General features: G+C 41.1%; 1 protein-coding gene across 3 annotated transcripts in view; it reads right to left on the reverse strand.

Annotated features, from left to right (window-relative positions):
* Positions 1 to 22076, reverse strand: part of ncor2 (nuclear receptor corepressor 2) — a 151436-nt gene that overhangs the window by 91340 nt on the left and 38020 nt on the right. For all 3 annotated transcript variants that reach the window (XM_072708012.1, XM_072708011.1, XM_072708010.1), the window contains exons 2-3: positions 7275 to 7441; positions 6895 to 7022 (exon numbers count right to left, since the gene is read on the reverse strand). In XM_072708012.1, the coding sequence (XP_072564113.1) occupies positions 6895 to 7022; positions 7275 to 7379 (233 nt within the window). In that variant the 5' untranslated portion in view covers positions 7380 to 7441. The remainder of the gene's footprint in view (positions 1 to 6894; positions 7023 to 7274; positions 7442 to 22076) is intronic.

The following is a 22076-nucleotide window of genomic DNA, read 5'->3' on the forward strand; positions in this document are numbered from 1 at the left end:
ACAAAAATGCAGTAATTTAACATGTCAAAGTAACATAAAATTTCTAAGTAATTAACTGGTGGTTGTGCATAGCCCTCTGTTACTGTGTGAACTTGCAGTGCTTGGGGAGGGCACACACAGTGAGTGTGTTTCACCAAAAAAAAATTAGGCTAATAAGAGGTTGATTTAAATGGAAATACATGTGTGCTGCCTTTCTCATTATTCTGAGAAATCCATAAAGTAACCAAAGAAAGCACAAAACAGAAGCAGAATTTTATTTTATTTTTATTTTTTTTCCCCTTTACTAAATGGTGTGGGCAATTTTGTTTAGATTGCCCACGAAATTCCACAAAATTGAATTCACAAAATCCCTAAAATGTGTATATGATATTCTGACAGTTTGAGAATTATTGACTTAGTAGATTAGATATGGCAGGTGGCTGTGTTCACAAGGCAGTGGCTGCTGCATCTGTTTTCACCTTCTGCTGCCCTCTACCACTGCTCTTCCAATTCACATTATATGGACTATATGGATAGTGTATAAAACACACTAGATGGACAAAAGTATTGGGGCACCTGGCCATTTCACCTACAGGAGCTCCCATTGTAAATCCATAGGTATCAATATGGAGTTGGTCCCCCCTTTGCAGCTATAACAGCTGCCACTTTTCTGAGAAGGCTGCCCCTCATGGCCAACTTGCTCTCACCTACACAAAGCTGGGGCGTAAATCAACCAATGGCGTAAGAGAGGGTTTGAAAAAAGGGGGATGAGGGGACGCCCAACTTACTTTAAATACAATGGTGTATTTAATGGGGGAGGGGGTTGAATGAAGCTAACAAATATCGGAGGAAAAAAAAAACAACTAATGTGGGTCAGCAGGATTTACTAAATACTATGCAGCGGCATGTGCATCCAAGCATAGGTCCACTCCTTCGGGAAAAGAATACATGTATATCGGTAATAACAATAATATAGCATTACATTACGATTATTTATTTAGCCGATTCATTTATGAAAAGCAAAACTGCAAGAGCAGGGTCAGCCAGTCCCGGGGGAAATGGCATCCACCTAACGAGAGTTTGTTTGCATGTTCGTTTGCATATACGGCCCAGATGCCCTCAGAAGGTTGCAAACCAATGTGATTCTTCAGTCTGAGCAGGGACTACTAACACGTTAGCATTCTAAACAGACCACCGATGTCTGCACAGTGACTACTAACACGTTGGCATTCTAAACAGAGCGCCCACGTCTCTACAGTGACTACTGACACGTTGGCATTCTAAACAGAGCGCCCACGTCTGCGCAGTGACTACTGACACGTTGGCATTCTAAACAGAGCGCCCACGTCTGCGCAGTGACTACTGACACGTTGGCATTCTAAACAGAGCGCCCACGTCTGCGCAGTGACTACTGACACGTTGACATTCTAAACAGAGCGCCCACGTCTGCGCAGTGACTACTGACACGTTGACATTCTAAACAGAGAGCCCTCGTCTGAGCAGTGACCGTTTAGAATGCCATCGTGTCAGTAGAGTGCCCACATCTGCACAGTGACTACTGACACGCATTTTTTGGGAGATCTGTCTGAAATAGAATTGCAATACAGCACTAAAATTACATTTACTTTTATTTATCAGATGCTTTTTTGAAAAACGACATACAAGTCAAACAAATGGCACATTACAAACGCATGCTGTTGAGGAGTCGACTAGGCTTAAGTGCGGAAAAGCTGAGCTACCGACACGTTGGCATTTTAAATAGAGCGCCCACGTCCGAGCACCAACAAGCCTTTTAAATTAAGAGTTTCTGCTTGATGGGATGTGGATATGAATGCCAACATGTCAGCCTGCGTGTACACAAATTAGAGTACTGTTTTTCAACCAGTGTGCCATTAGAACTAGCCAGGCACAGTCATGACTTAATCACGATTATATGGCACATGCACAATAATCACCAGGGCTTTAGATGACGGATGAAACATTTGTCCGGACGCCGGCTTTTCAGTAAATGGATGGTTACTTACACCCACAATTTGGTAAGCAAATTAGTGGCACGTCTAAAATATTAATGAGATGCGTATTGTGATGGCCAAAAGTTAGTAATCTCTATAAATTTGGTGTATCTTTATGTTTATTAAATTTGGCTAGTGGAGCACGCCACACGCCACTGTTTTAGTAATTCATGGAAGCGATAAGCCCTGAAGTGGCGGTGAAGAAAGGGACAGCTCAGCAGCCACAAGATCTTTTTGAAAGAGGAGATATTATGGATAAACAGGTAAAAAAGACATCTGTGGTGTGACATACTTTTTGCTTTTTAAAGTCCAACAAGTTTAATAAAACATAAGGATGCGCCGAATTTATACAGTTTACTAACTTTTGGGTGTCATAATATACCTCATTAATATTTTAAGTATATTATTCATTTGCTTACCAAATTGTGAGCCTAAGTAAACGCTCACAGGTTTCGAAATGCCGGCGTTCAAACAAACTAATGAGATAAGCATGTGAATTAATAGTTACAATACATTCATAATTTAAGTGGCTTAGACAAAGAAAAAGCTTTGTGTATATGCAACTTTTAATATATTTAATCGTCCATTTAGCTTTAAGCACACTTGTCAAGTAATCAAACGTAGCTGACAATATGATTGCTAGTGTTGTCACGATACCAAAGTCACGACTTCAATATGATACCAGCCTAAAATATTTCGATTCCAATACTGAAACCATACCATAGCAAAAAAACTAAATTAATTAAAAATCAATGGATAAATTGATGACAGAAAACAGAATTCAAAATTTCTTCTATTAAATAGGCGTAACTACATATTTTGTCAATATCAGTCAAATTAATCATGTCACCACTTAGTGGTATTTAGCTTATTCCTTAGCATTATTTAGCCTAAATAATAGGCTATTTTTTGACATATCAGGACACAAGTGTTTCAGATCTATTTTATGCGTACAGGAAGTGAATGAATAAGAACAAATCTTTTAGGCTAACTTGATCAAATGAACAGTGTCACAAAAAATTGTCCCCATCCCTACTCTCCCGTCTTTGAAAGCTGCACAGTGAGAGATAAAAAGAAAAAAACGCCGACATGCCCACTGCGCTTGCAAGGAGATGGGAGACGAAGTAGAGATGCTGACCCGCTGTTGCACAGCGACGCGAATCATAGGGAACCACGACGTCGTTTTCATATTAACATTGGGGGAACTTACTATGTCAGGGTCAGACATGTGACGTCCCATTGCGTTACCGGACGATTCTGTAGTCACGCTGTACAGTTTTTTTTTTTTTAATTTGTTAAATATTGCTGTCACAGTTGTAATATATATAGTGATAATCTTTCATTTTTACTGACATCCATCTTCACTAATAAGGCAGTTTAAGTAAGATACTCTCCTGCATCAAATACGCTGAATTTGCTGGAATTATTAAAATTACACAAGATGCAAGATTCCACCACAAATGCCAGGTCTTGCACTGTGGAAAAAAATGAGCTCACCTAAGGGTGCCCCTGTCAGTCTACTACACCCCATCATCTCTCACAAACATCCTTTGTGGAAAGAATCACTTGCACAGACAACATATAAAACAGCAACTAGAAGATCTTCTAGAGACCCATAAGTAAATACAGGGGATTTATTGAATCTCTTAGCAATAAAAAGGACTTTCTGACAGCATTGTTTATAAACTAAATGATTTTTGATGAGTTTCTGATAACTGAATGACTGACTCTATGCCAGTTTTTGCCAGGCTTCTTACTCATTCTTATGCCCTGACAGCAAATACAGTGGGATGAGAATCGTGACTGACAGAAATGCTACATACCTGTGCGTTATCTGTGTTGCTATTTGCGCTGTGCTATTAATTAACCAAGCTAATTGCAGTTTGCAATAAGATATTATTCATGGAAACTGATCGACGAGACAATTAAATCCCACCCTTTCAGATAGTGTTTTATAGAATAACTCTTGGTTATGATACGAGGTCTTCAATGAGTTAAACAAAGCCATACTGGGCTTTTCCACTCGCAGGTATGTGGTATCTTAGGTCCTGACCTGCGAGCAGAGTGTCTGGAGTTTAGACTAAACCATTTTAACAAAGGGTAGGGGTTCTCCAGGTAAAAACTCACAGGAAAAAAAAAAACTTAAATTATTTAAATTATTCAATGGCTGAGTGCTTAACTAAAGACTTAAGATCCAATTAAAGGGATAATGTCTGCATGGGTTCGAACCTCACTCCAGGTAAACGGTTTAGGGGTGGCATGGTAGTGCAGTGCTTAGTGTTGTTGTCTCACACCTCTGGGACCCGGGTTCGAGTCTCTGTCTGGGTTACATGTGTGCAGAGTTTGCATGTTTTCCCCATGTTGTCGTGGGGTTTCCTCCGGGTACTCAGGTTTCCCCCCCATAGTCCAAAGAAATGCTAAAGCTAACTGGAGTTACTACATTTCCCACAGGTGTGAATGGTGTATGAGTGTGCCCTGTGATGGGCTGGCCCCCCATCCTGGGTTGTTTCTCGCCGGAGGATAGGCTCCGGACCCCCCCACGACCCAGAAGGATAAGCGGGTTTGAAAATGGATGGATGAGATATTAATTGAATGTAAATACGGGGGGGTGGGCATGTCCACCTGTACCCCCCCCCCCAAATGTATGCTTATGATAGGGAAAACTCTTAAAAACCAAGACTAAAAAAAACAGAAAATAGTAGGGGTGGGCGATATACCGGTAGACACGACTAACCGGTAGAAATCTGTCAACCGATAGAGATTTTGGTCTATCGTCTTGATCGCGATTGAGATCACGTGACGTTGCACGTTAGGTAACCACGCAATACACTTTCACTTCGACAATGGAAGAAGACGGTGCAGCGGTGAGTTTGCTTACATGTGACGAAACCAACAACGAGGAGATTGTAAAGAGAAATGGTGCATCGTCTGTGGTGTGGAATTGGTTTGAGTATAGGAAAAGTGATACGAATGAGACGAACGTGATTTGCAAGGTATGCAAGAGCACTGTTTTAGCAAGCGGTGGAAACACGTCAAACCTTTTCTATCATCTCAAATCCAAGCATCCAAACGAATATGTCAAAGAATGCAGTACAATACATTGCAGTAAATAGTATGGTTGTTTTTTTACTTAAAGTAATGCTGCAATTCACAGTTTAAATAAAATTACATTATATAAAAGTTTCTTTGTGTTTGAATTTTTATTTATGCATTTCCAGATACAAATTGCTATATTGTGATATATATCGTTATCGAGGTAGAAAATTGCTTCTACCGTGATAGAAAATTTTGGTTATATCGCCCACCCCTAGAAAATAGTATTGTTTTTCATGATAAGGTTTCACAGTACTTCTTCAGTATTGGTATACTGTGCAACACTAATTACCCCCCATTCACATACATATGTTTCAACCAACAGGTTGAGAGTAATATGATATGTTTTACTGACAAGAGCCAATAAGTAGTATGCGTTAATCAGTGGTGTGTCCAGGGATGATGACTTTAGGAAAAGTGTGCCGTGGCAGAGAAAAGGCCAGGAGACACTGCAGCAGAGTACGTGTGAATGAGCCTGAATGACAAGGCGATTTTGTTGGCTTATTCACCACTTAGAACGCGGAGCAAGACTGCCTGACTCAGTAGGAGTTTCTTCCCACAGACAATCAAATTACTGAACTCCATCAACCAGCACACAACATGCTGACCTGTTGTGACTGAATCCCTGAACACACACACAGATTGTTTGAAGACACATCAAGAACTCATCTCTCTTAAATTGCTGCTATTTCTGTGCTTTACTAGAATGTTTCTTGTCACTTTAACACCATTTTGTATATACGTGTGGCTATGGAAGTGAGCACCTGAATTCAATTATTTGGAGAGGTATCCCTATACTTTTGGCAATATAGTGTATATAATATTACGTAATATCTGCACTGACATGCATGTATAGCAGTTTAGTCAACTTGAATTTGCTCACTGTTTTAGATATGAAGTAATAGTAGTGTGCGTGTGTGTATGTATGTATAAAGCATGGTGCACATGCTAAAGGGCATATAGTTTATAGTTGTCTATGGCTAACTATGTATTAATGGGTGGCTCCATGGATGTCTTCTTGTAAGATGTTGTTGCACCATTCACCAAGTTTTTTTTTTGTCACATTGTGCAATAATGCAACTACGTGAAATATAACATGCAATATTCTTATGACGGGGACTATTCTTTATTTCAGCCTATATTAGACTATACATGAACGTGTCTGTCTATGCTGTCCATTATGTTTATTTGCTGTTGTATAGCATGCACTTGTATTCTGTCTATGTTTGTACAATTTCATTCAGCTGTGTACTCCTTGTTGTACGATCCGAATGCCAAAGTTCAGTTCAGTTCAGTTCAGGATAGGTCATAAAGTACCAGCCCACCTGAACTAATTAAGCAATAGAAAATAGGGTGGAATGAGACCAAATTCCTAACCTGCAACTCCAAACCAGCAACTTTTAATTCATTGTTAAATCTGGCTTGCAGATTGATCTTTCCACTGTTTCACGAATCTCAGTGGGCAATCTCTGCAAGGTTCACTGCTGGCAAGTCCATCCCCAGCCTGGTTATCATGGTTATCAGTGTACCACTTCTATTACGTCATATCTAAAACGCAGCTATATATAGCCGTCATAACTTGAATAAACTCGACTGCTCAATTTTTCAAAAGCATCAATTAAAACTTGGCTTCTCAATTACTTCGCAATATGGCAGAGGGAAGATGGAGCATAGGGGATCAGGGTCCAAATAAAAATAGAGGCAAAGTCTTAGTTACGTCGAAGTACTTCGCGTTAAAAGAAAATGAGAATGCAGTTTGCCTACAGAACTTAAATATCACGACAGCCATAGGCTGTGTGGGGGGGACTACCTCTCATTCCCTGGCTGGAACTCGGACAGCAGGGAGGGCCGGCGACGGTGTGGCTGGGCCAGGGCTCCATGGCTCAGGTGGGAAGCATAGTCACGCGGGTGCGTGTGGTACTCCACCAGTGCTACATCCTGCAGTGCAGAAACACACAGTTAGCACGCCTGCTTCGTCCCTGCACCTAAGCCCTCCTGGCGCCACTGGCTGCAGTGAAAATAAGGGGTTAACACAAATGTAGATTCAAGGAAAACAAGGCGAACAGCCGGTCTCCGGAGTTAAGACGTGATTAACTTCTACAGTAAAATTCCCCGTAAAAATGGAGATGGTCTGAGCTGGGTTTACTGCCATACCATCCACTCCGCTTAGAATGGGTCGGGAGGACTTACCGCATGTGTTCGGGCCAGCTGCAACGGTAGCGCTGCCGGGCTAGGAAGGTGTCGGGCGTCTACGACCCGGCGACCCTGGGCCACAGACTGGGGGTGGCTGGACATGCTCCTTCTACAGAGAGGTGCCGTCCAAGAGCATCATCACTGGGTGTCTGGGGGACGACGACCTGCAACACAGGCATGCAGAGGGCTCAAGCTTCTATTGCAGAAAGCATGCACTTTGTTATTTGACAAAAACAGAACTCCTCATTGCCAAGAGGATCCTCCATCCAATGCCATTTATAATCTTACAAATTTTTACAACCCAAGTACTTAAGAAGCAATTCATATTAAATACACTGTCAATAAAACATGACAAACTGAGCCCGTGCGGGGCTTAAAATATGTCAGGTTCCTTAATTATCAGCATATCAGTGTCTCACACTGGATTTGATCATGTAAGACTCATTGGGCTCCCCATTGAGGACCTTCCCCCATGGGCAATATGTGGCATAAAGAGACAACAAAGCGTATACACAGTCACTCCCCCGAATGCAAACTTTGAAAGGTTTGCAGTGATGAGGTGTCTGACACACAACAACAGAGTGGTGCAAGAAATCAGGGGCAGGTATAAAGGGAGGCAGGGGTGGATCTAAAGGGCCACAGGGTTGAGTATAAAGGGAGGAAGGGGTGGATCTAATGGGAGGCAGGGGTGAGTATAAAGGGAGGCAGGGGTGGATATAAAAAGCATCAGGGGTAATTACAAAGTGTCAGGTAATCCCCTAACGACAGGGATTTGTGAGATGCAGCTCCTGTGTCATTACTACACTTGTCACAATAATTATGTTATCGATTTATCGCACAATGTATGGACATAACCTCAAATTTTTCTCTAGCCTCAATATTGGCAAATCATGTTTACACACAAGAATAAATGCCTCCAACATAGCCAGTGGTATTTCTTTAGCCGTCTTTTCCGCTCTCTGTGTCGCAGGCGCTGCTCAGGGCTGATCCATACTTCACATGAAAGCATGCTCGCCACAACACATGCAACGCAGTGCTGGGCCATTTGCAATCCTGAATGGTCATACTTCACGTGCCAGGCAAAGCTGCTCTTAAGTCACATTGAAGTGTGGTATGGATGTTATAAGTACCATTTCCCACTGTCTCCTCACACACTACTTTCATTCCCTGCGTTCTGTTGTCACGAGAAGGGTACCAACAATAGTACGTGTGTTCTGCTGAGAGAGAGAGAGAGAGTTCTCTGGAATTACAGAAGATACGGTGGATATTGCACAAGCACATACAGGTGGGCGATACCGCATACTGTTTTGGGTGTTTTTTTTTTTTGAGGTGATTAAAAAGGTTTGTCATGTTGCTCTCTGATTTGTGAACCTCTGACTTGTCCTCCATGACGGCCATGTCACTGCGTTGCCAAATAGGTAAGGCAATGTTATGATATCAAGTACAGGTGTCATATAAATCAGGGCACTGAATTTCTGAGCAAAACAACCAACCTGACCATGTGTTCAAAATGCTTTGTCCAAGTAGGAGCCGGTATTTTCCAAATAGTAATGTAGCACAAATACAATATTTGCATTGACTTCTATCTCACTTCCTTTTAGTTTTCCAATGAACAACTGAGGTTTGTTTGTATCACTGAGTGAAGTCTCCACAATACTGGGGTGATAGTATATTGCTTGTAAAGGAAAGAATGACTCTCTATACCACTGTGCCAGATGTTTAATATACAATGCAATTTTTGTTAACAGTGCCTGAGAATCTATTTTTTTTTTTGGTTGAGGTTTTATTTATGTTCTTAAGAATGAAAAGTTCATTGTTGCATTATTATGGCACTATGGATAGTACTATAGCAGCCATTCCAGAACCCAGCAGTGAGAGGCGCTAGTGCTTTCTGAGCTGTACCCTATAAGATACTGCACATTGCGTGGGCCCTGAGGACAGTAATCACAGGCCACCAGTAGCCAACTACAGGCTAATGCAAGTCAGCTAAATTTATCTAGCAAAAACCCAATTGATGGCATTTAAAAAGCATAGACATTTGACCGAAACATATCTGCCAGCTGTGAAGCAGTTAGTGTACAGTGCATACCAGCCAACTTTAAAATTCATATCTACTCAGTATGACCTCTTCAAGTCTTACCAAAATATTGCCTGTGGAACCTCTTTCCTGTAACTGAAATAAAGCAAACTGGATAAAACAGCCTGACTTCAACATGTATTATAATATCACATGTTTGACAGCACAAAATAAATGTGCTCACCGCAGTCTTCCTATTGAGACTCGAGTGTGCACTTCACTTTACATTTTAATACTCTTCACCCACAGGATGGGCAGCAGTCTGCTTTATTCACACACAATCACACACACAAACACTCCTGCAGAGAGAGACAAACACACAAAGTATTAAAGGAAAATGTTATGGGTATCAAAGTACAGCGGTAACTTGGTATACGTCCTGCTTGGACGCGAAAAATTTTGTTTGGAATACGACCTTTGTTTGGTATACGACCTTTGTTTGGAATACGACTCACGTGCTAGAACTTGTATGGGTCAAAATGAGTCACGACACCGCGCGCTACCCTTGTTTACCTCTCTGGAGAATAAGTCACGACTGCCCACGAGCATCAGTATGCCAGTTGCTACCATTCAGTGAACAACCCACGCTATAACTCTCTTTTCATTTATCTAATTGCTTTTGTATTTATGTGTTTTAGTATTAAGCAGTGTTTAAATTATTTTATACAACCCCATCAATGTATAATATGCCAATAACAAAAGGATTTTTTCTTTCATGGGAACGTATTAGTCATTTTCCCTTTATTTCTTATGGGAAAAATTAGTTTGGTATAAGTCCAAGGATCTGGAACGGATTAAGGACGTATACTGAGGTACCACTGTATTAATTTCAAAACACTACTTCTGTGAGGAGATAAGTCACTGGCTTCTCTTTCGATTATAATTTTCCACAAAAAGAAAATTCATAAGTAGCTCCATACAAAACATTACTGCCCACTGCATTACACCACCACAAAAAATGCCCATGTCATGATTGTTAAGAAGCATCATCTATAGTTTTATCATTGAAAAAGAAAATAAGACCAAAAACAAAATCAGGCCTATCGAGCCTGTCACCTTTAACCTTGCAAAGTAAGACAACACATACAAACAATCTAAAATAAAAATCTACTAAATATTTTCAACAATAATATCATTTGCAGCTGGTATAATGGCGAATAATAGCAATGAGCCCCTATGACTGAACAGATGTAATTTACATCAGCACTAATATGAAGTTTAAAAAAAAAAGTAGAAAAAAAGGTAATGGTTACGTTTGCTAGTGCTACGAGAGTGGACTCACTAGCTATAGCACAATGGCAGGAGTGACCGGTTAAAACAGCCACTTTGATACTCCAGGACGAGGTCAGAATGTTCAGCAGTGACAGCTACAGTAACAGCAGAGGTGCGGGCGTTGTAAGCCTGCTGTGCTGCATGAAGAGACCAACAGACTGTTCATGCCCTGCCGCCTGGGCCACACAAGATGCAAAACCCCGCTCGGGTGGCAAGTCCTGTGAATGTTATGTCACGTAGACACATATATACGACCGGTACAGGTATGGCGGCCAGCAAAAGCGGCTTCCTCTGCCGGTTAGTGGAGCATGTAGCAATGCAGCTGGGTGGCCACAACACACACGCTGCAGAGACATGCTACAAGGAACTAGAGCAGGGGAAAAAAACAGAACTACAAAGAGCTTTTTGTGTGCAGGGGTTTTTCCTTCCCAATCCAGTTCGGGTTTGATCAACATGACAGAAGCATCTCCTTAATAATCACAACCCAGTCGGCAGAAAGAGACGGAGAAACTGTAGGGGGGGGGGGGGGGGTGTTAAATTATAATCCATCAGAAAGCAGCAGTTCAGCACAATAAACAGGCAGGAGGCCGCGTGCATGCATTGGCAGTGGCACAGGAGCCAGTATGAACACCCACAGGCAAATAGCACCCCAGTGCCAAGCGTCAGCATCAACTCAGTCACCCTGTGCACCCACAAACTCCCGCAGGCTGCACTGGAGTGAACTGCAGTGTCCCCACATGCTCTGCTGTTACAACAGCAACACCCACCTCTGAGATCCCGCCCACTTGTTTGTCCTGGGAACAAGCAGCACACACAACAGTATGTGTACCCCTCTGCATTCTGTCACTGCTGCGAAAAAGTGCCGAAACAGGGGTAGGGGGAGCTTTGACAGTTTGTGTTTCATGTGGCTCTTTTTCACAACTAATGGTATTAATCGCAGCCAATGTCCTTTACACACACAGACACACACACACACCTACGCCATTTAAACTCCTACACCTCTTTGGCAGCAGAACCTGTATTCTGGATTTCGAGATGAATCCCTGGAGACTGACCAAAAGTCTTCACCTCTCCATCCTCTTCCTCAGGCTCCCAGGCTTCTTAAAAAGAGCTTATGAAAGCAGCACTGGCTGCCAGCGCTCAGCAGCCTGGGGCAGGTAGATAAGCTCTGTGGGATATGCAGGCTGTTCACCGACTTCAAGGAGAAGTGAAAGGAAGAACCCACCAAAAACAGACAGATCAGTGACGGTCATGAGTGTAACCAGAACATGCTCCCATAATCTGAGCACAGCAGCAGTGCTAGAAGACACTGCTCCGAGCAGCCGCTCCAGCGCAATCCTCCTCACGGAAGGTAGCCTTTATGTAAAGCTTTGGCTGGGTAGCTATAACTCAACATGATATACCAGTGTTGCTGCATTGCTGGTCACAAGCTACCTCCACCTTGCAATCCCACGCATTTTAAGTCTAAAACCACTATATGTTGGTGCATCCATACTGCGGATGCACCGTCACATGTGCAGCTGTGGTGATGTAATTTTTGTCACTTTGGCACATTGATTGCATTGGGGGGGATCAGACTAAACACTTTTTTTTTTTTTTTTACACACACTGATTAGACTAAAAACAAAATATGGCCAGCTGATTCAAACACAGGCGGACAGAGGAAGTCTGAAAATACCAGCATTTATGGGTTTCCTCACTATGGGATTAAAAAGACTCCTAGCTGGCTGCAAACTAAAATAAAATATGCTTGTAACTGCAATGTCATTTACTTGTCTGTGCCGTTGTGGTAGTATTATTATAGCTTGATTTTTTGAATAGGTGTAGTTTCAGTTTATAGGGTGGTTTTATTAGTTTTTAATTTAAGGGTAGGACCTACATAAAACTAAATGAATATGCAGTAATTTTATTTCTAGGGATAGATGTAAAGTTGTAGAACTGAGTACTACAAAATGTCATGATGTAGTGCCATTGTCTATTTCTATATTTCATGTGCATTAAATAAAAGCTAAACAAAACATTACTTTAGCTACAAAGTATCTAAAAACTGTAAAAGAAGGTATTTGATGTTTCTTTTTATATCATTTTGATTTGTTTTCAGGGTGTTTAGTTTTTTATTTTCATCTTATTTCAACTTCTAAAAATGTTTTCATTAACAATAATAACCATGCCTCGCAAAGTGTATATGCAAAATGCATAATTAGTTATGGTAAAATTCTTATTTTTAATGGTTAAATTTCTACTGCAACCACAACAGGCTCATACACATTAACATTCAGAAATAAGATGCCTCTCTCAAATCTTTGCACTGTGTCGCGTGTCAGGCCTTTAAATTTTAGCTAAATTTGTGGTGTTTGCCCCCATTGTCTTGTGCGGAGGCCCAACTTGCATACAGGCTTGTATTTGTCCTGTGGTTTACAGTCTTCATCTGGCACAAAGCCAAAGTATTTCCAGATGCCACTCCAGCTACACTCTTCATTGATTAAGCGCAGTGGTGAAATCTCTGCTGCATCTTTAGTAACACCCCGTGTGTGACATTGCACTCAGACGCACAGGCAGCCTACGAGCCTCAGCAGTCAGAACAAACCGGAAGTGCAGGCTACAGAACAGATACTATGACATAGAGAGTGTTGAAACAGTTACATACATGACAGAATCAATACCTGAATCAGTAATGGAAACATGATATTTCTGTTTCGTCCAGCTATTTTTACATAATTGAATGAATACAATTCAACAGATTATGCAAAATAATCATGGCCAGCTCAAATAATGGCAATCAGGGGATTTGTGACAGGCCTAGACAGATGCATACCTCATTAATCCTGAGAGGAAAATTTGGGACACTTTTAGATCGGGCTGTCACGATCACGTCCCGATTTAAATTGCGATTATATGCGATGTATCATCACCAGGACTTTAGATGACAGGTGAAACATTTGTCCGGATGCTGGCATTTTGGTAGTTTATGGACATTTACTTACACTCACAATTTGGTAAGTAGATTAGTGGCATGCCTGAGATATTGAGATGCATATTGTGACGCCCAAAAGTCAGTGATCTGAATAAATTCAGTGTATCCTTATGCTTATTACATTCAGTTATAGTGGAGCACTATACTTGTTTTAGTAAATCATGGAAGCAATAAGCACTGAAGTGGCACTGAAGAAAAGAACAGCTCAACAGCTACAACATATTCTGTAAGAGAAGATATTGTGGACAAACAATAGTAAGCTTTGTGATTTTGCCGGTGTGTTGCATTACACGATGCTCTGCTGCTACCTTCTCTAGAAAGGCTTTCCAAACATGCAGGTAGCTGCTAGGCTACTTTGAGGTTCCTATTTAAATAAAATTTCCACATGGCTGACATCTTCATAGTTTGTAGTTTCAAGCAAAGTGCCTCAGGTTTACTGCAGCATGCAGTGGAACCTTACAATCTGCACAACTGACCTAAATTGGTGGGATACAGGAAATTACATAGATCAGACTTTGGAATGTGCTGTGGTAACTGATACCAGTCAATTAAAATATGCCTGGATCGGCCCTGATTCCAAGCTTTGATATAGGGTCGGGATATTACTGAATAAAAGTTGAATCTGTGTGCATTTGTGTGAATCTGCATATTTAGTTTATATTACTGTGCCCTTGGCTGGTGAGTGAAGAGAGAAAATTCTGAGCTGCTAATCCTTGCTAAGAAAATAATTGAACATATGAATATAACTGCAGCCAATAAGTAAAATTCCATTAAACAAACACTACTATATGCAAATACTATTTGCCATATCCAAAGGTACCTGGTTATGTCACAATAGATTTATGGGCCACTCTCAGAAGAAATATAAAAAGCATGCAAATTTTACAGGTTGACTGGAGAACCTGCAAATTCCCCTAACTGTCCAAACCACAGAGCATCATTCAGACTGCTCAGGTTCACATCTCCAAACGGTCCTTTTAATTCCTGAGATTCCTAGTGAGAGCAGCGAATAATCGATTTAATGCCACCAGATACGTGGCAGTTTCTGGTGAATAGTCACTGTGTGTAGTTCTCACCCTGGAGGCTGGTTCATGCTTACTGCAGTTACGGATGCACTGCCATGTGCGTAGCCGTGGTGACAATTTGTCACCAAGGTTGGGCAAATAGACCAAGTTGGGCAGCTGCACATGAGGGTGTGTAAGGGTTGGTTTGTACTTCACAAGGATGCGGCAGCACAACAGCAAATGCAGCAACTGTGATGTAAACCAGGGAAAAACAGTTGCGCAGTTGACGCTATATGCAAAAAACATTCAAGAGAGCGGCCGGATGAGGGACGCCTGCTTTCGTGTGAAGTAAAAACCAGTCTCCCCACTCGAAAACTGAAACAATGCAGATGGTCCATTTAGTGACACAAACATACCTTAAACGTTCAGGGAACCAGCAGCATGAACTCAGGAAGGAAATCGGACCAAAGGTTGTGTGTGTGTGTGTGTCTGTGTGTACATTTATAACTGCAATGCCACATACCTGTCTCTGTGCTTGCAGTACATGATGCAATGTTAGTTTTAGTAAAATAATTATTTTTAATATAACATAAACGAGGAGCTTTGCTCCAGAGCGCTACCCCGGGCTAGATGTCAAAATACACCCAGAAACATGGAGAGGGAGGTACTGGGGCACATGTTGTGGTGTGCCTGCATCTCACATGCAGCACTGACTGGCCACACTGAATATGATACGCTGTGCTGAATAAATGACTTAAGGTGGAGAAGGATGTCTTCCCTGAATATGTGGCATAATAATTAGCATAAGGCTAAAAATAGCGGTGGACCTGAATAAAAACTATTAAACTGACCTTTACACTATATGGCTGCCTCCTTGTCAGACGTCACAGGAACATGCACGGACACAGACACAGACATAAAAGGAGTGTTTGTCTAGTAACAGCAGCTGGATCTCCTGGGGTGTACAGTGTAGTAGCTGGAGTACCCAGCTCCACTAGGTTATTGCAGCGTCTCATCAGGCTGTATGAGTTTCTCACTCCACGGAACCTCCCTACCTGAGATGCCAAGTCCAATGAGTGATGGGGAGAATCTCTCTCCGTGAATGCAGACAGCCACAGCCATTATCCTACACAGCCTCGTTCTGGCTTAAAGGTGCGTGTGCAAATTAATGTGGTCGCCAAGGAGCTCCATCCCATCTAGGAGCCAAGCAGCTTCCTCTAGCTGCTGCAGACCCACTCTGGCCCGTATGGTGACCTTCCTAATCACTCCAGACTAGTCGGCTGCACAAAACTAAGCTTCATTTACATTTATTCATATCTGCCCACATGTTCTCCAGAATGGTTCATCCAGTACAGCATCATAGTTGAATTGGAGGATGACCTGACTGGAGTGCTAACACAAAGGAACTGCTGAAAAAGGTGCAGCAGAGACTATTTTCTAAGAATCCTCAGAAAGAACCGTCTCCCCAAAAGCCTGCGCCTTGCCTTTTACCACTGTTCTATCGAGAGCGTACTTACGTACGGACTCTGCGTGTGCGAAAGCTCTCCACAGGGTCATCAGGCAGCAGAGAAGACAATTGGCTGCCCTCTCCCCACCCTGGAACAAATCTATACCTCCCGATGCCGGAAAAAAGCTATGGACATTTTATAAGATTCATCACATCCCGGGTCACTGTCTCTTTCAGCTTTTGCCATGAGGAAAGAGATACAGAACAATGAAATCAGGACAAACCAAAAGCTTTTATCCCAAAAGCAATCATGACCTTAAACTCTAAACAGAACTTTTAATTTTTATACTTCATAACTGCAATTTATATATCCAGTGCAATATGTATAGTAAGTGCAACTTGTATAGTCAGTGCAATTTGTATATTTTTATTATATTCCTTTATTACTCATGTCTCACATTGAGTCGCCTGCACTTTCTCAATTTCGTTGTCAAGTGACAATGGCAATAAAGATTCTTAGCTTAACTTATCTATTAACTTATCTATTATCTATAACTATTAGTATGGAGAGAAAAACCCTCTGGGGGGTCCAAGGCCAACTGGCTGCCCAACCCCCCTGGGCATGCTAACATTAATGAAAAAACATATTATAATGATGCTAAAACAAGACATTTAAAACTTTAGCTTTAATTTCTGCCTCTCTCTTGGTAATGCTGAAGGCTATGCAGGAAAACACAAGCCTCAAATGCCTTATTTACAGAGCAGCCAATAGTACCTCACTTAAGGACAGGGACAGTGTAAATAACACGCTGCCCACCTGTGTAAAGAAGTCACAATCTGCCATCTTTTATTCTCTTGCTGTCCTGAACTCAAATAACCCAGGAAAATAACCCCCATAAAGCTGTGTATTCATGTTCTGGGGCCACGAGGAAATTTTCTGTAAACGGATAGCCACCGGCATTGGAATGCAGCTCATGCACCAGGTGGCTTCCATTTCATTTGCGCTCAGGGAAAACAGATTTATACACAGGGAGCACTATAAAATACCACTGATGGGGGGTGTTTAACTGGCTTCCCATCAAACGATACTCTACAGGGTGGTGAACGTGCACACGCTGAGACATGAACATAGTGGTGGGCAATATAATGATATTTTATCATAACCGGTTGCGCCTGTATCCACGATAAGTGTTTCAGACTTACCACAAGACCTGCGATATGGCAGTATATTTACAACCACAAGAACTGCAATATGGCAGTATATTTACAATGACAAGAACTGCAATATGGCAGTATATTTACAACCCTGCTTCCAAAAAAGTTGAGATGCTGTATAAAAAGTAAAAAAAAAAAACACAATGATTTAAGTTTTCATTATTTTAAAATGGCATACAAAAGAATGTATAAAATGCATTAACATTACATTAAAAAGAAAATGCACACACAAATTGTCCAGCACCTATAATATTGTGAAAAAAGTATGGTAACAGTACTCAGTATTCATAACTATTCAGAGTCCAGATGTAAGAGTTCATTATTGTGCATTTGATTCATAGGTTTACATGTTGAGGTACACGGCAGGTTGTCAAAGGAGAAAAGCCACTTTCAAAAACTAATCAAGTGGACTACAATCCAGACTTTCCTACTACAACTGCTGTTGTAATATGCACAGAATACAGTTTGGCATTGTCTTTCTGAAAAAGACGTCTTGATGGCAGCATACAGTCATATGAAAAAATTAGGACACCCCATTAAATATTAAATTCTTTTTAAAGATCAAAATATCATTATTAAATCTTTAAAATTATATCTGTAGTTCAAGGTGATGTACTCGCATCACCTATACAAAAACAAACAAATTCACTTATTTAACAAAGAAAATTAGTTAAGATGCCAATTCCTACGGAGGAAAAAGTTAGGACATCCTGCGCCCTAATAGCTAGTATTTCCCCCATTGGCTGAAATAAACTCAATGAGACATTTCCTATAATCATCTATCAATCTCTGGCATCGACTGGCAGAAAGTTTTCCCCACTCTCCAATGCAGAATTCCTTAAGAGTTGTGATGATGTTTGAAGGGTGTCTTGCATGCACTTCCGCTTCAAATCACCCCACAGCATCTCAATAGGATTCAGATCTGGGCTTTGACTTGACCATTCCAGAACTCTCCATTTCCTTCTTGTAAGCCATTCCTTGGTAGATTTACTGGAATGTTTTGGGTCATTATCATTTGCATGGTCCATCCCCACATTGTACTCAAGCACCCTTGATATGATGAAAAATTCATAGTGGATTCTATGATGGTGAGCTGATCAGGTTCTGCTGCAGCAAGGAAGCCCCAAACCATGACATATGACCCAAATAATTCAATTTCAGATTCATCTGTCCAAAGCACATTGTTCCAAAAGTCCCAGTCTATGTCTAGGCAGTCTCCGGCAAACTTCAGTGTTGCCCAGATGTTTTTTTACAGCAAGGGTTTCCTCCTTGCACAGCTCCCATGTAAATCAAACTTGTGCGTCTCATTCTGATGGTAGATGCATGTACCTTGACATCAACTGTAGCAAGAGCTCCCTGTATGACATTTTAGGATTTTTGGAGAATTCTTTCAGCATTTTCCAGTCCTGACCATGTTGGTAGTTGTTTTAAATGTTCTCCACTTGTAAATTATTTTCCAGACAGTGGAATGGCTGATTCCAAATTCTAACGATGTTCTAATCATTTTCACCTGATACAGTGCACCTGAATCTAGTTTTAGGAATTTAAAATAGTGATGAATGTGAGGGTGTCCTAACTTTTTCCTCAGTGGAAATTAGCATCTTAATTTCTTTTCATAAATATGTGAATTTGTTTCTTGTTTTTGCATAGATGCACTTGTAGATAGATGCAGATATAATTTGAAATAAGATTTAATACTGATATGTTGATATTTCTTAATAAGTAACTAAATATTTAATGACGTGTCCCACTTTTTTCACATAACTGTATTTAAGGTAAGGCAACGGAAACAAGTAAAAACCGATACATAACATTCAACATTAATGGTGCCTTTCCAGGTGTGCAAGCTACCCACGCCATGAGCACTAATGCAACGCTATACCATCACGGATGTTGGCTTTTGAACTGCCTGCTGATAACCTGGATGGTCCCTTTCTTCTTTAGCCAAGAGGAAATCCATGATTTCCAGCAAGAACTTAAAATTTGAATTCATCAGACCCCAGGAGATTTCCATTTTGTCTCAGTCCATCTTAAATGAGCTCAAGCCCAGAAAAGTTGGTGGCATTTCTGGATCATGTTCAGATATGGTTTCTTCTTTGCGTAGTAGTTTCATGGTAGTTTTGTCCTGCATTTGTAGATGCAGCGATAAACTGTGTTCACAGACTGGTTTTTGGAAGTGTTCCTGAGCCCATGCAGTGATTTCCGCTATAGAATTGTGTCTGTTTTTAATGTAGTACCACCTGAGGACCCGAAGATCATGGCTATCCAATATTGGTTTTCAGCCTCGTCTCACCCATAAAGAGATTTCTCCTTATTATCTGACTGTTTTATGTCTCTTATGTACCATAGATGATAAAATTGCTATATTGTTTGCAATATTATGTTGAGGAACATTATTCTTAAATTGCTGCCCTATTTGCCCATGCAATTTTGCAAAGAGTGGTGAACCTCTCCCCATCTTCCCTGCACAGAGACTCTGGCTCTAGCAGGGTCTTTTCACTCAATCACCTTACTGACCTGTTGCGAATTACCCTAATTAGTTGTGAGACATTCATCCAGATAGGGCTGGAAGATTATCATTATCGTTTAACCATCGCAATATGATTTACCTTCAATAATCGATGTGGCAAATGTTCGATAAATGTTCACTATGACTTCAGACCTGGTGACACATTTTGTGTCATGGTGAAATGACTTCACTTCCTCTATGACTGCTTGTCTGGACCGGCAATGGAGCACAAGCACAGAGACAGGCATGAAAATACAAACAGGAGATTCACTAAATAAAAAAAATAACTCAATATGGCAGGCAGGAAGACAAAAGACAACACGGTCAAAAGAACAGGGTGACTAATCAGGAGAGCAGGCAAGTCCAAAGCAACCTGTCCAATAAGGGTAATCCAACACAATACAAAAGTGCACAGTCAAATTCACTCTGCAAGAAATTCACACAGCAATACTCAGAGAATGCTAGCAACGGTGTTTTTGGTGCTGACTAAAATAACCTGACCTGCCTCCATTCACCTAGGCACAACTTATGAGTCATGGGACAGAGAAGCCTCCCTCAGAGTAAGCTTTGCTGTTGGTGAAGAAAGCGCAGCAGCCACATCATCATTTTAAAAAGGGAGATATTGTGGATAACCATGTAAAAAGACGTCGGTGGTGTGGTAGTACTTTGGCAATTTAATAAATCCCATAACATGCACACGTGGTGCCAACTAAAATTGGAAATACTATAAATTTATTGCACCACAAGAGGCATTGCCAGCCAGCAGAACATACTGAATGCACGTGCTTACAGTCATAGACCCCAGCAATTAGTGTTGCAACCTTCGATCGTGCCCTATATTGGTTCAAAGCGAGACACAGCATTTTATTTTTCAATACCAGGTGGGTGGCTACTCTACTACCAATGTTAAACCCGTCCTCTAACAAACAGCGAGCAATAAAGCATACTGTTGATGTATTACTAGTGGTAATTAGTAGAGCCTCAAAGTAAAGAATTAAAGAATTATTATTGAAATTAATGGTGTGCGTGTGTGAGTGAATGGTGTGTATGTGCACCCTGAGATGGGTTGGTGCCCCATACTGGGTTGTTCCCAACCTTGAGCCCATAGCCTCCGACATAGGCTTTGGACACCCCCGCGACCCTAAATAGAATGAGTGATTTTGGAAAATGGATGGATGTGTGGATTTATGGATTATATTGTGATAATTAGCAATATCGGCTGAAAATTTTTATTGCAATAACATTTTCGCCAATATCACCTAGCCCTACAAACCAGGTGTTTTGTTTCAGCATTACACATCTTTTCCAGTCTTTTATGGAACATGTCCCAAATTCTTTGAAATGTGTTACTGGCATCAAATTGAAACTGAGCATATATTTCTCATAATACAAGAAATAATTTCTGTTTCAATATTTGATGTTGTCTTTGTTCTATTTTCAATTAAGTGTGGTTTTAATAATAAATAATAATTGATAATTAATTGATCCCCGTGGGGAAATTGTCTTTATGCCTCCCTCAACTTGCTCTTTGTAGAGCAAGCTGTCCGCGAAGGGCAGCCACCTGTAGCGGCGCCCAGGGAACTGGGGGTTAAGGGTCTTGCTCAAGGACCCGCAGATGTGCTGAGGCTGGGTTTGAACCAGCGACCTTGTGATTACAGGCACACAGGCTTAGCCCACTCAGCCACACGCTGCCCCTTCCAATGGTAATTTATTAGTTTCATCAGCTGAATTTCAGAACATTGGCCAATAAATATAGGCCTGCTAGCTAAGTTTCTGCAACAAAGTTCACAAAGGTAACTGGTTATTTAAGAATTAATAATAAACGTTTTTAGTGAAATGCCTAAAACAAACAAACAAATGAAACAGTTAATCTAGCTCAAGGAATCTGAAAAATCATTGCATTCTGTTTTTATTTATGTTCTATAGTGTCCCAACTTTTTTGGAAACAGGGTTGTATATTTACATTTAGCAGATGTTTTCGTCCAAAGCAATGTCTATGCGATGCAAATAGCACATTAAATACGTACTGTCAAGAAGCTGACTAGGCATAAGTGTAGCTTGGCTGTGCTTCCAATGAATGCCTAGTTACAAGTGCACTACTTAACACTATTATTATAACAACAGAACAAAAAACAGCAGGCACTGATCACGGCATGCCTGCATGTTCAAAGGCTACAACCTGCAATATAGGAGTGAGTTTGAAACTGGGGGCACAACTTAATTTAAATTTAAAGGTCTATTTAATGAGGGGGGGTATGAATGAAGCCAGGAAGCTCATGTGGTTCCTATGCCCCTGGCTAT

Source organism: Paramormyrops kingsleyae, chromosome 2 (genome assembly GCF_048594095.1).
Source record: "Paramormyrops kingsleyae isolate MSU_618 chromosome 2, PKINGS_0.4, whole genome shotgun sequence".
NCBI lineage: Eukaryota > Metazoa > Chordata > Actinopteri > Osteoglossiformes > Mormyridae > Paramormyrops > Paramormyrops kingsleyae.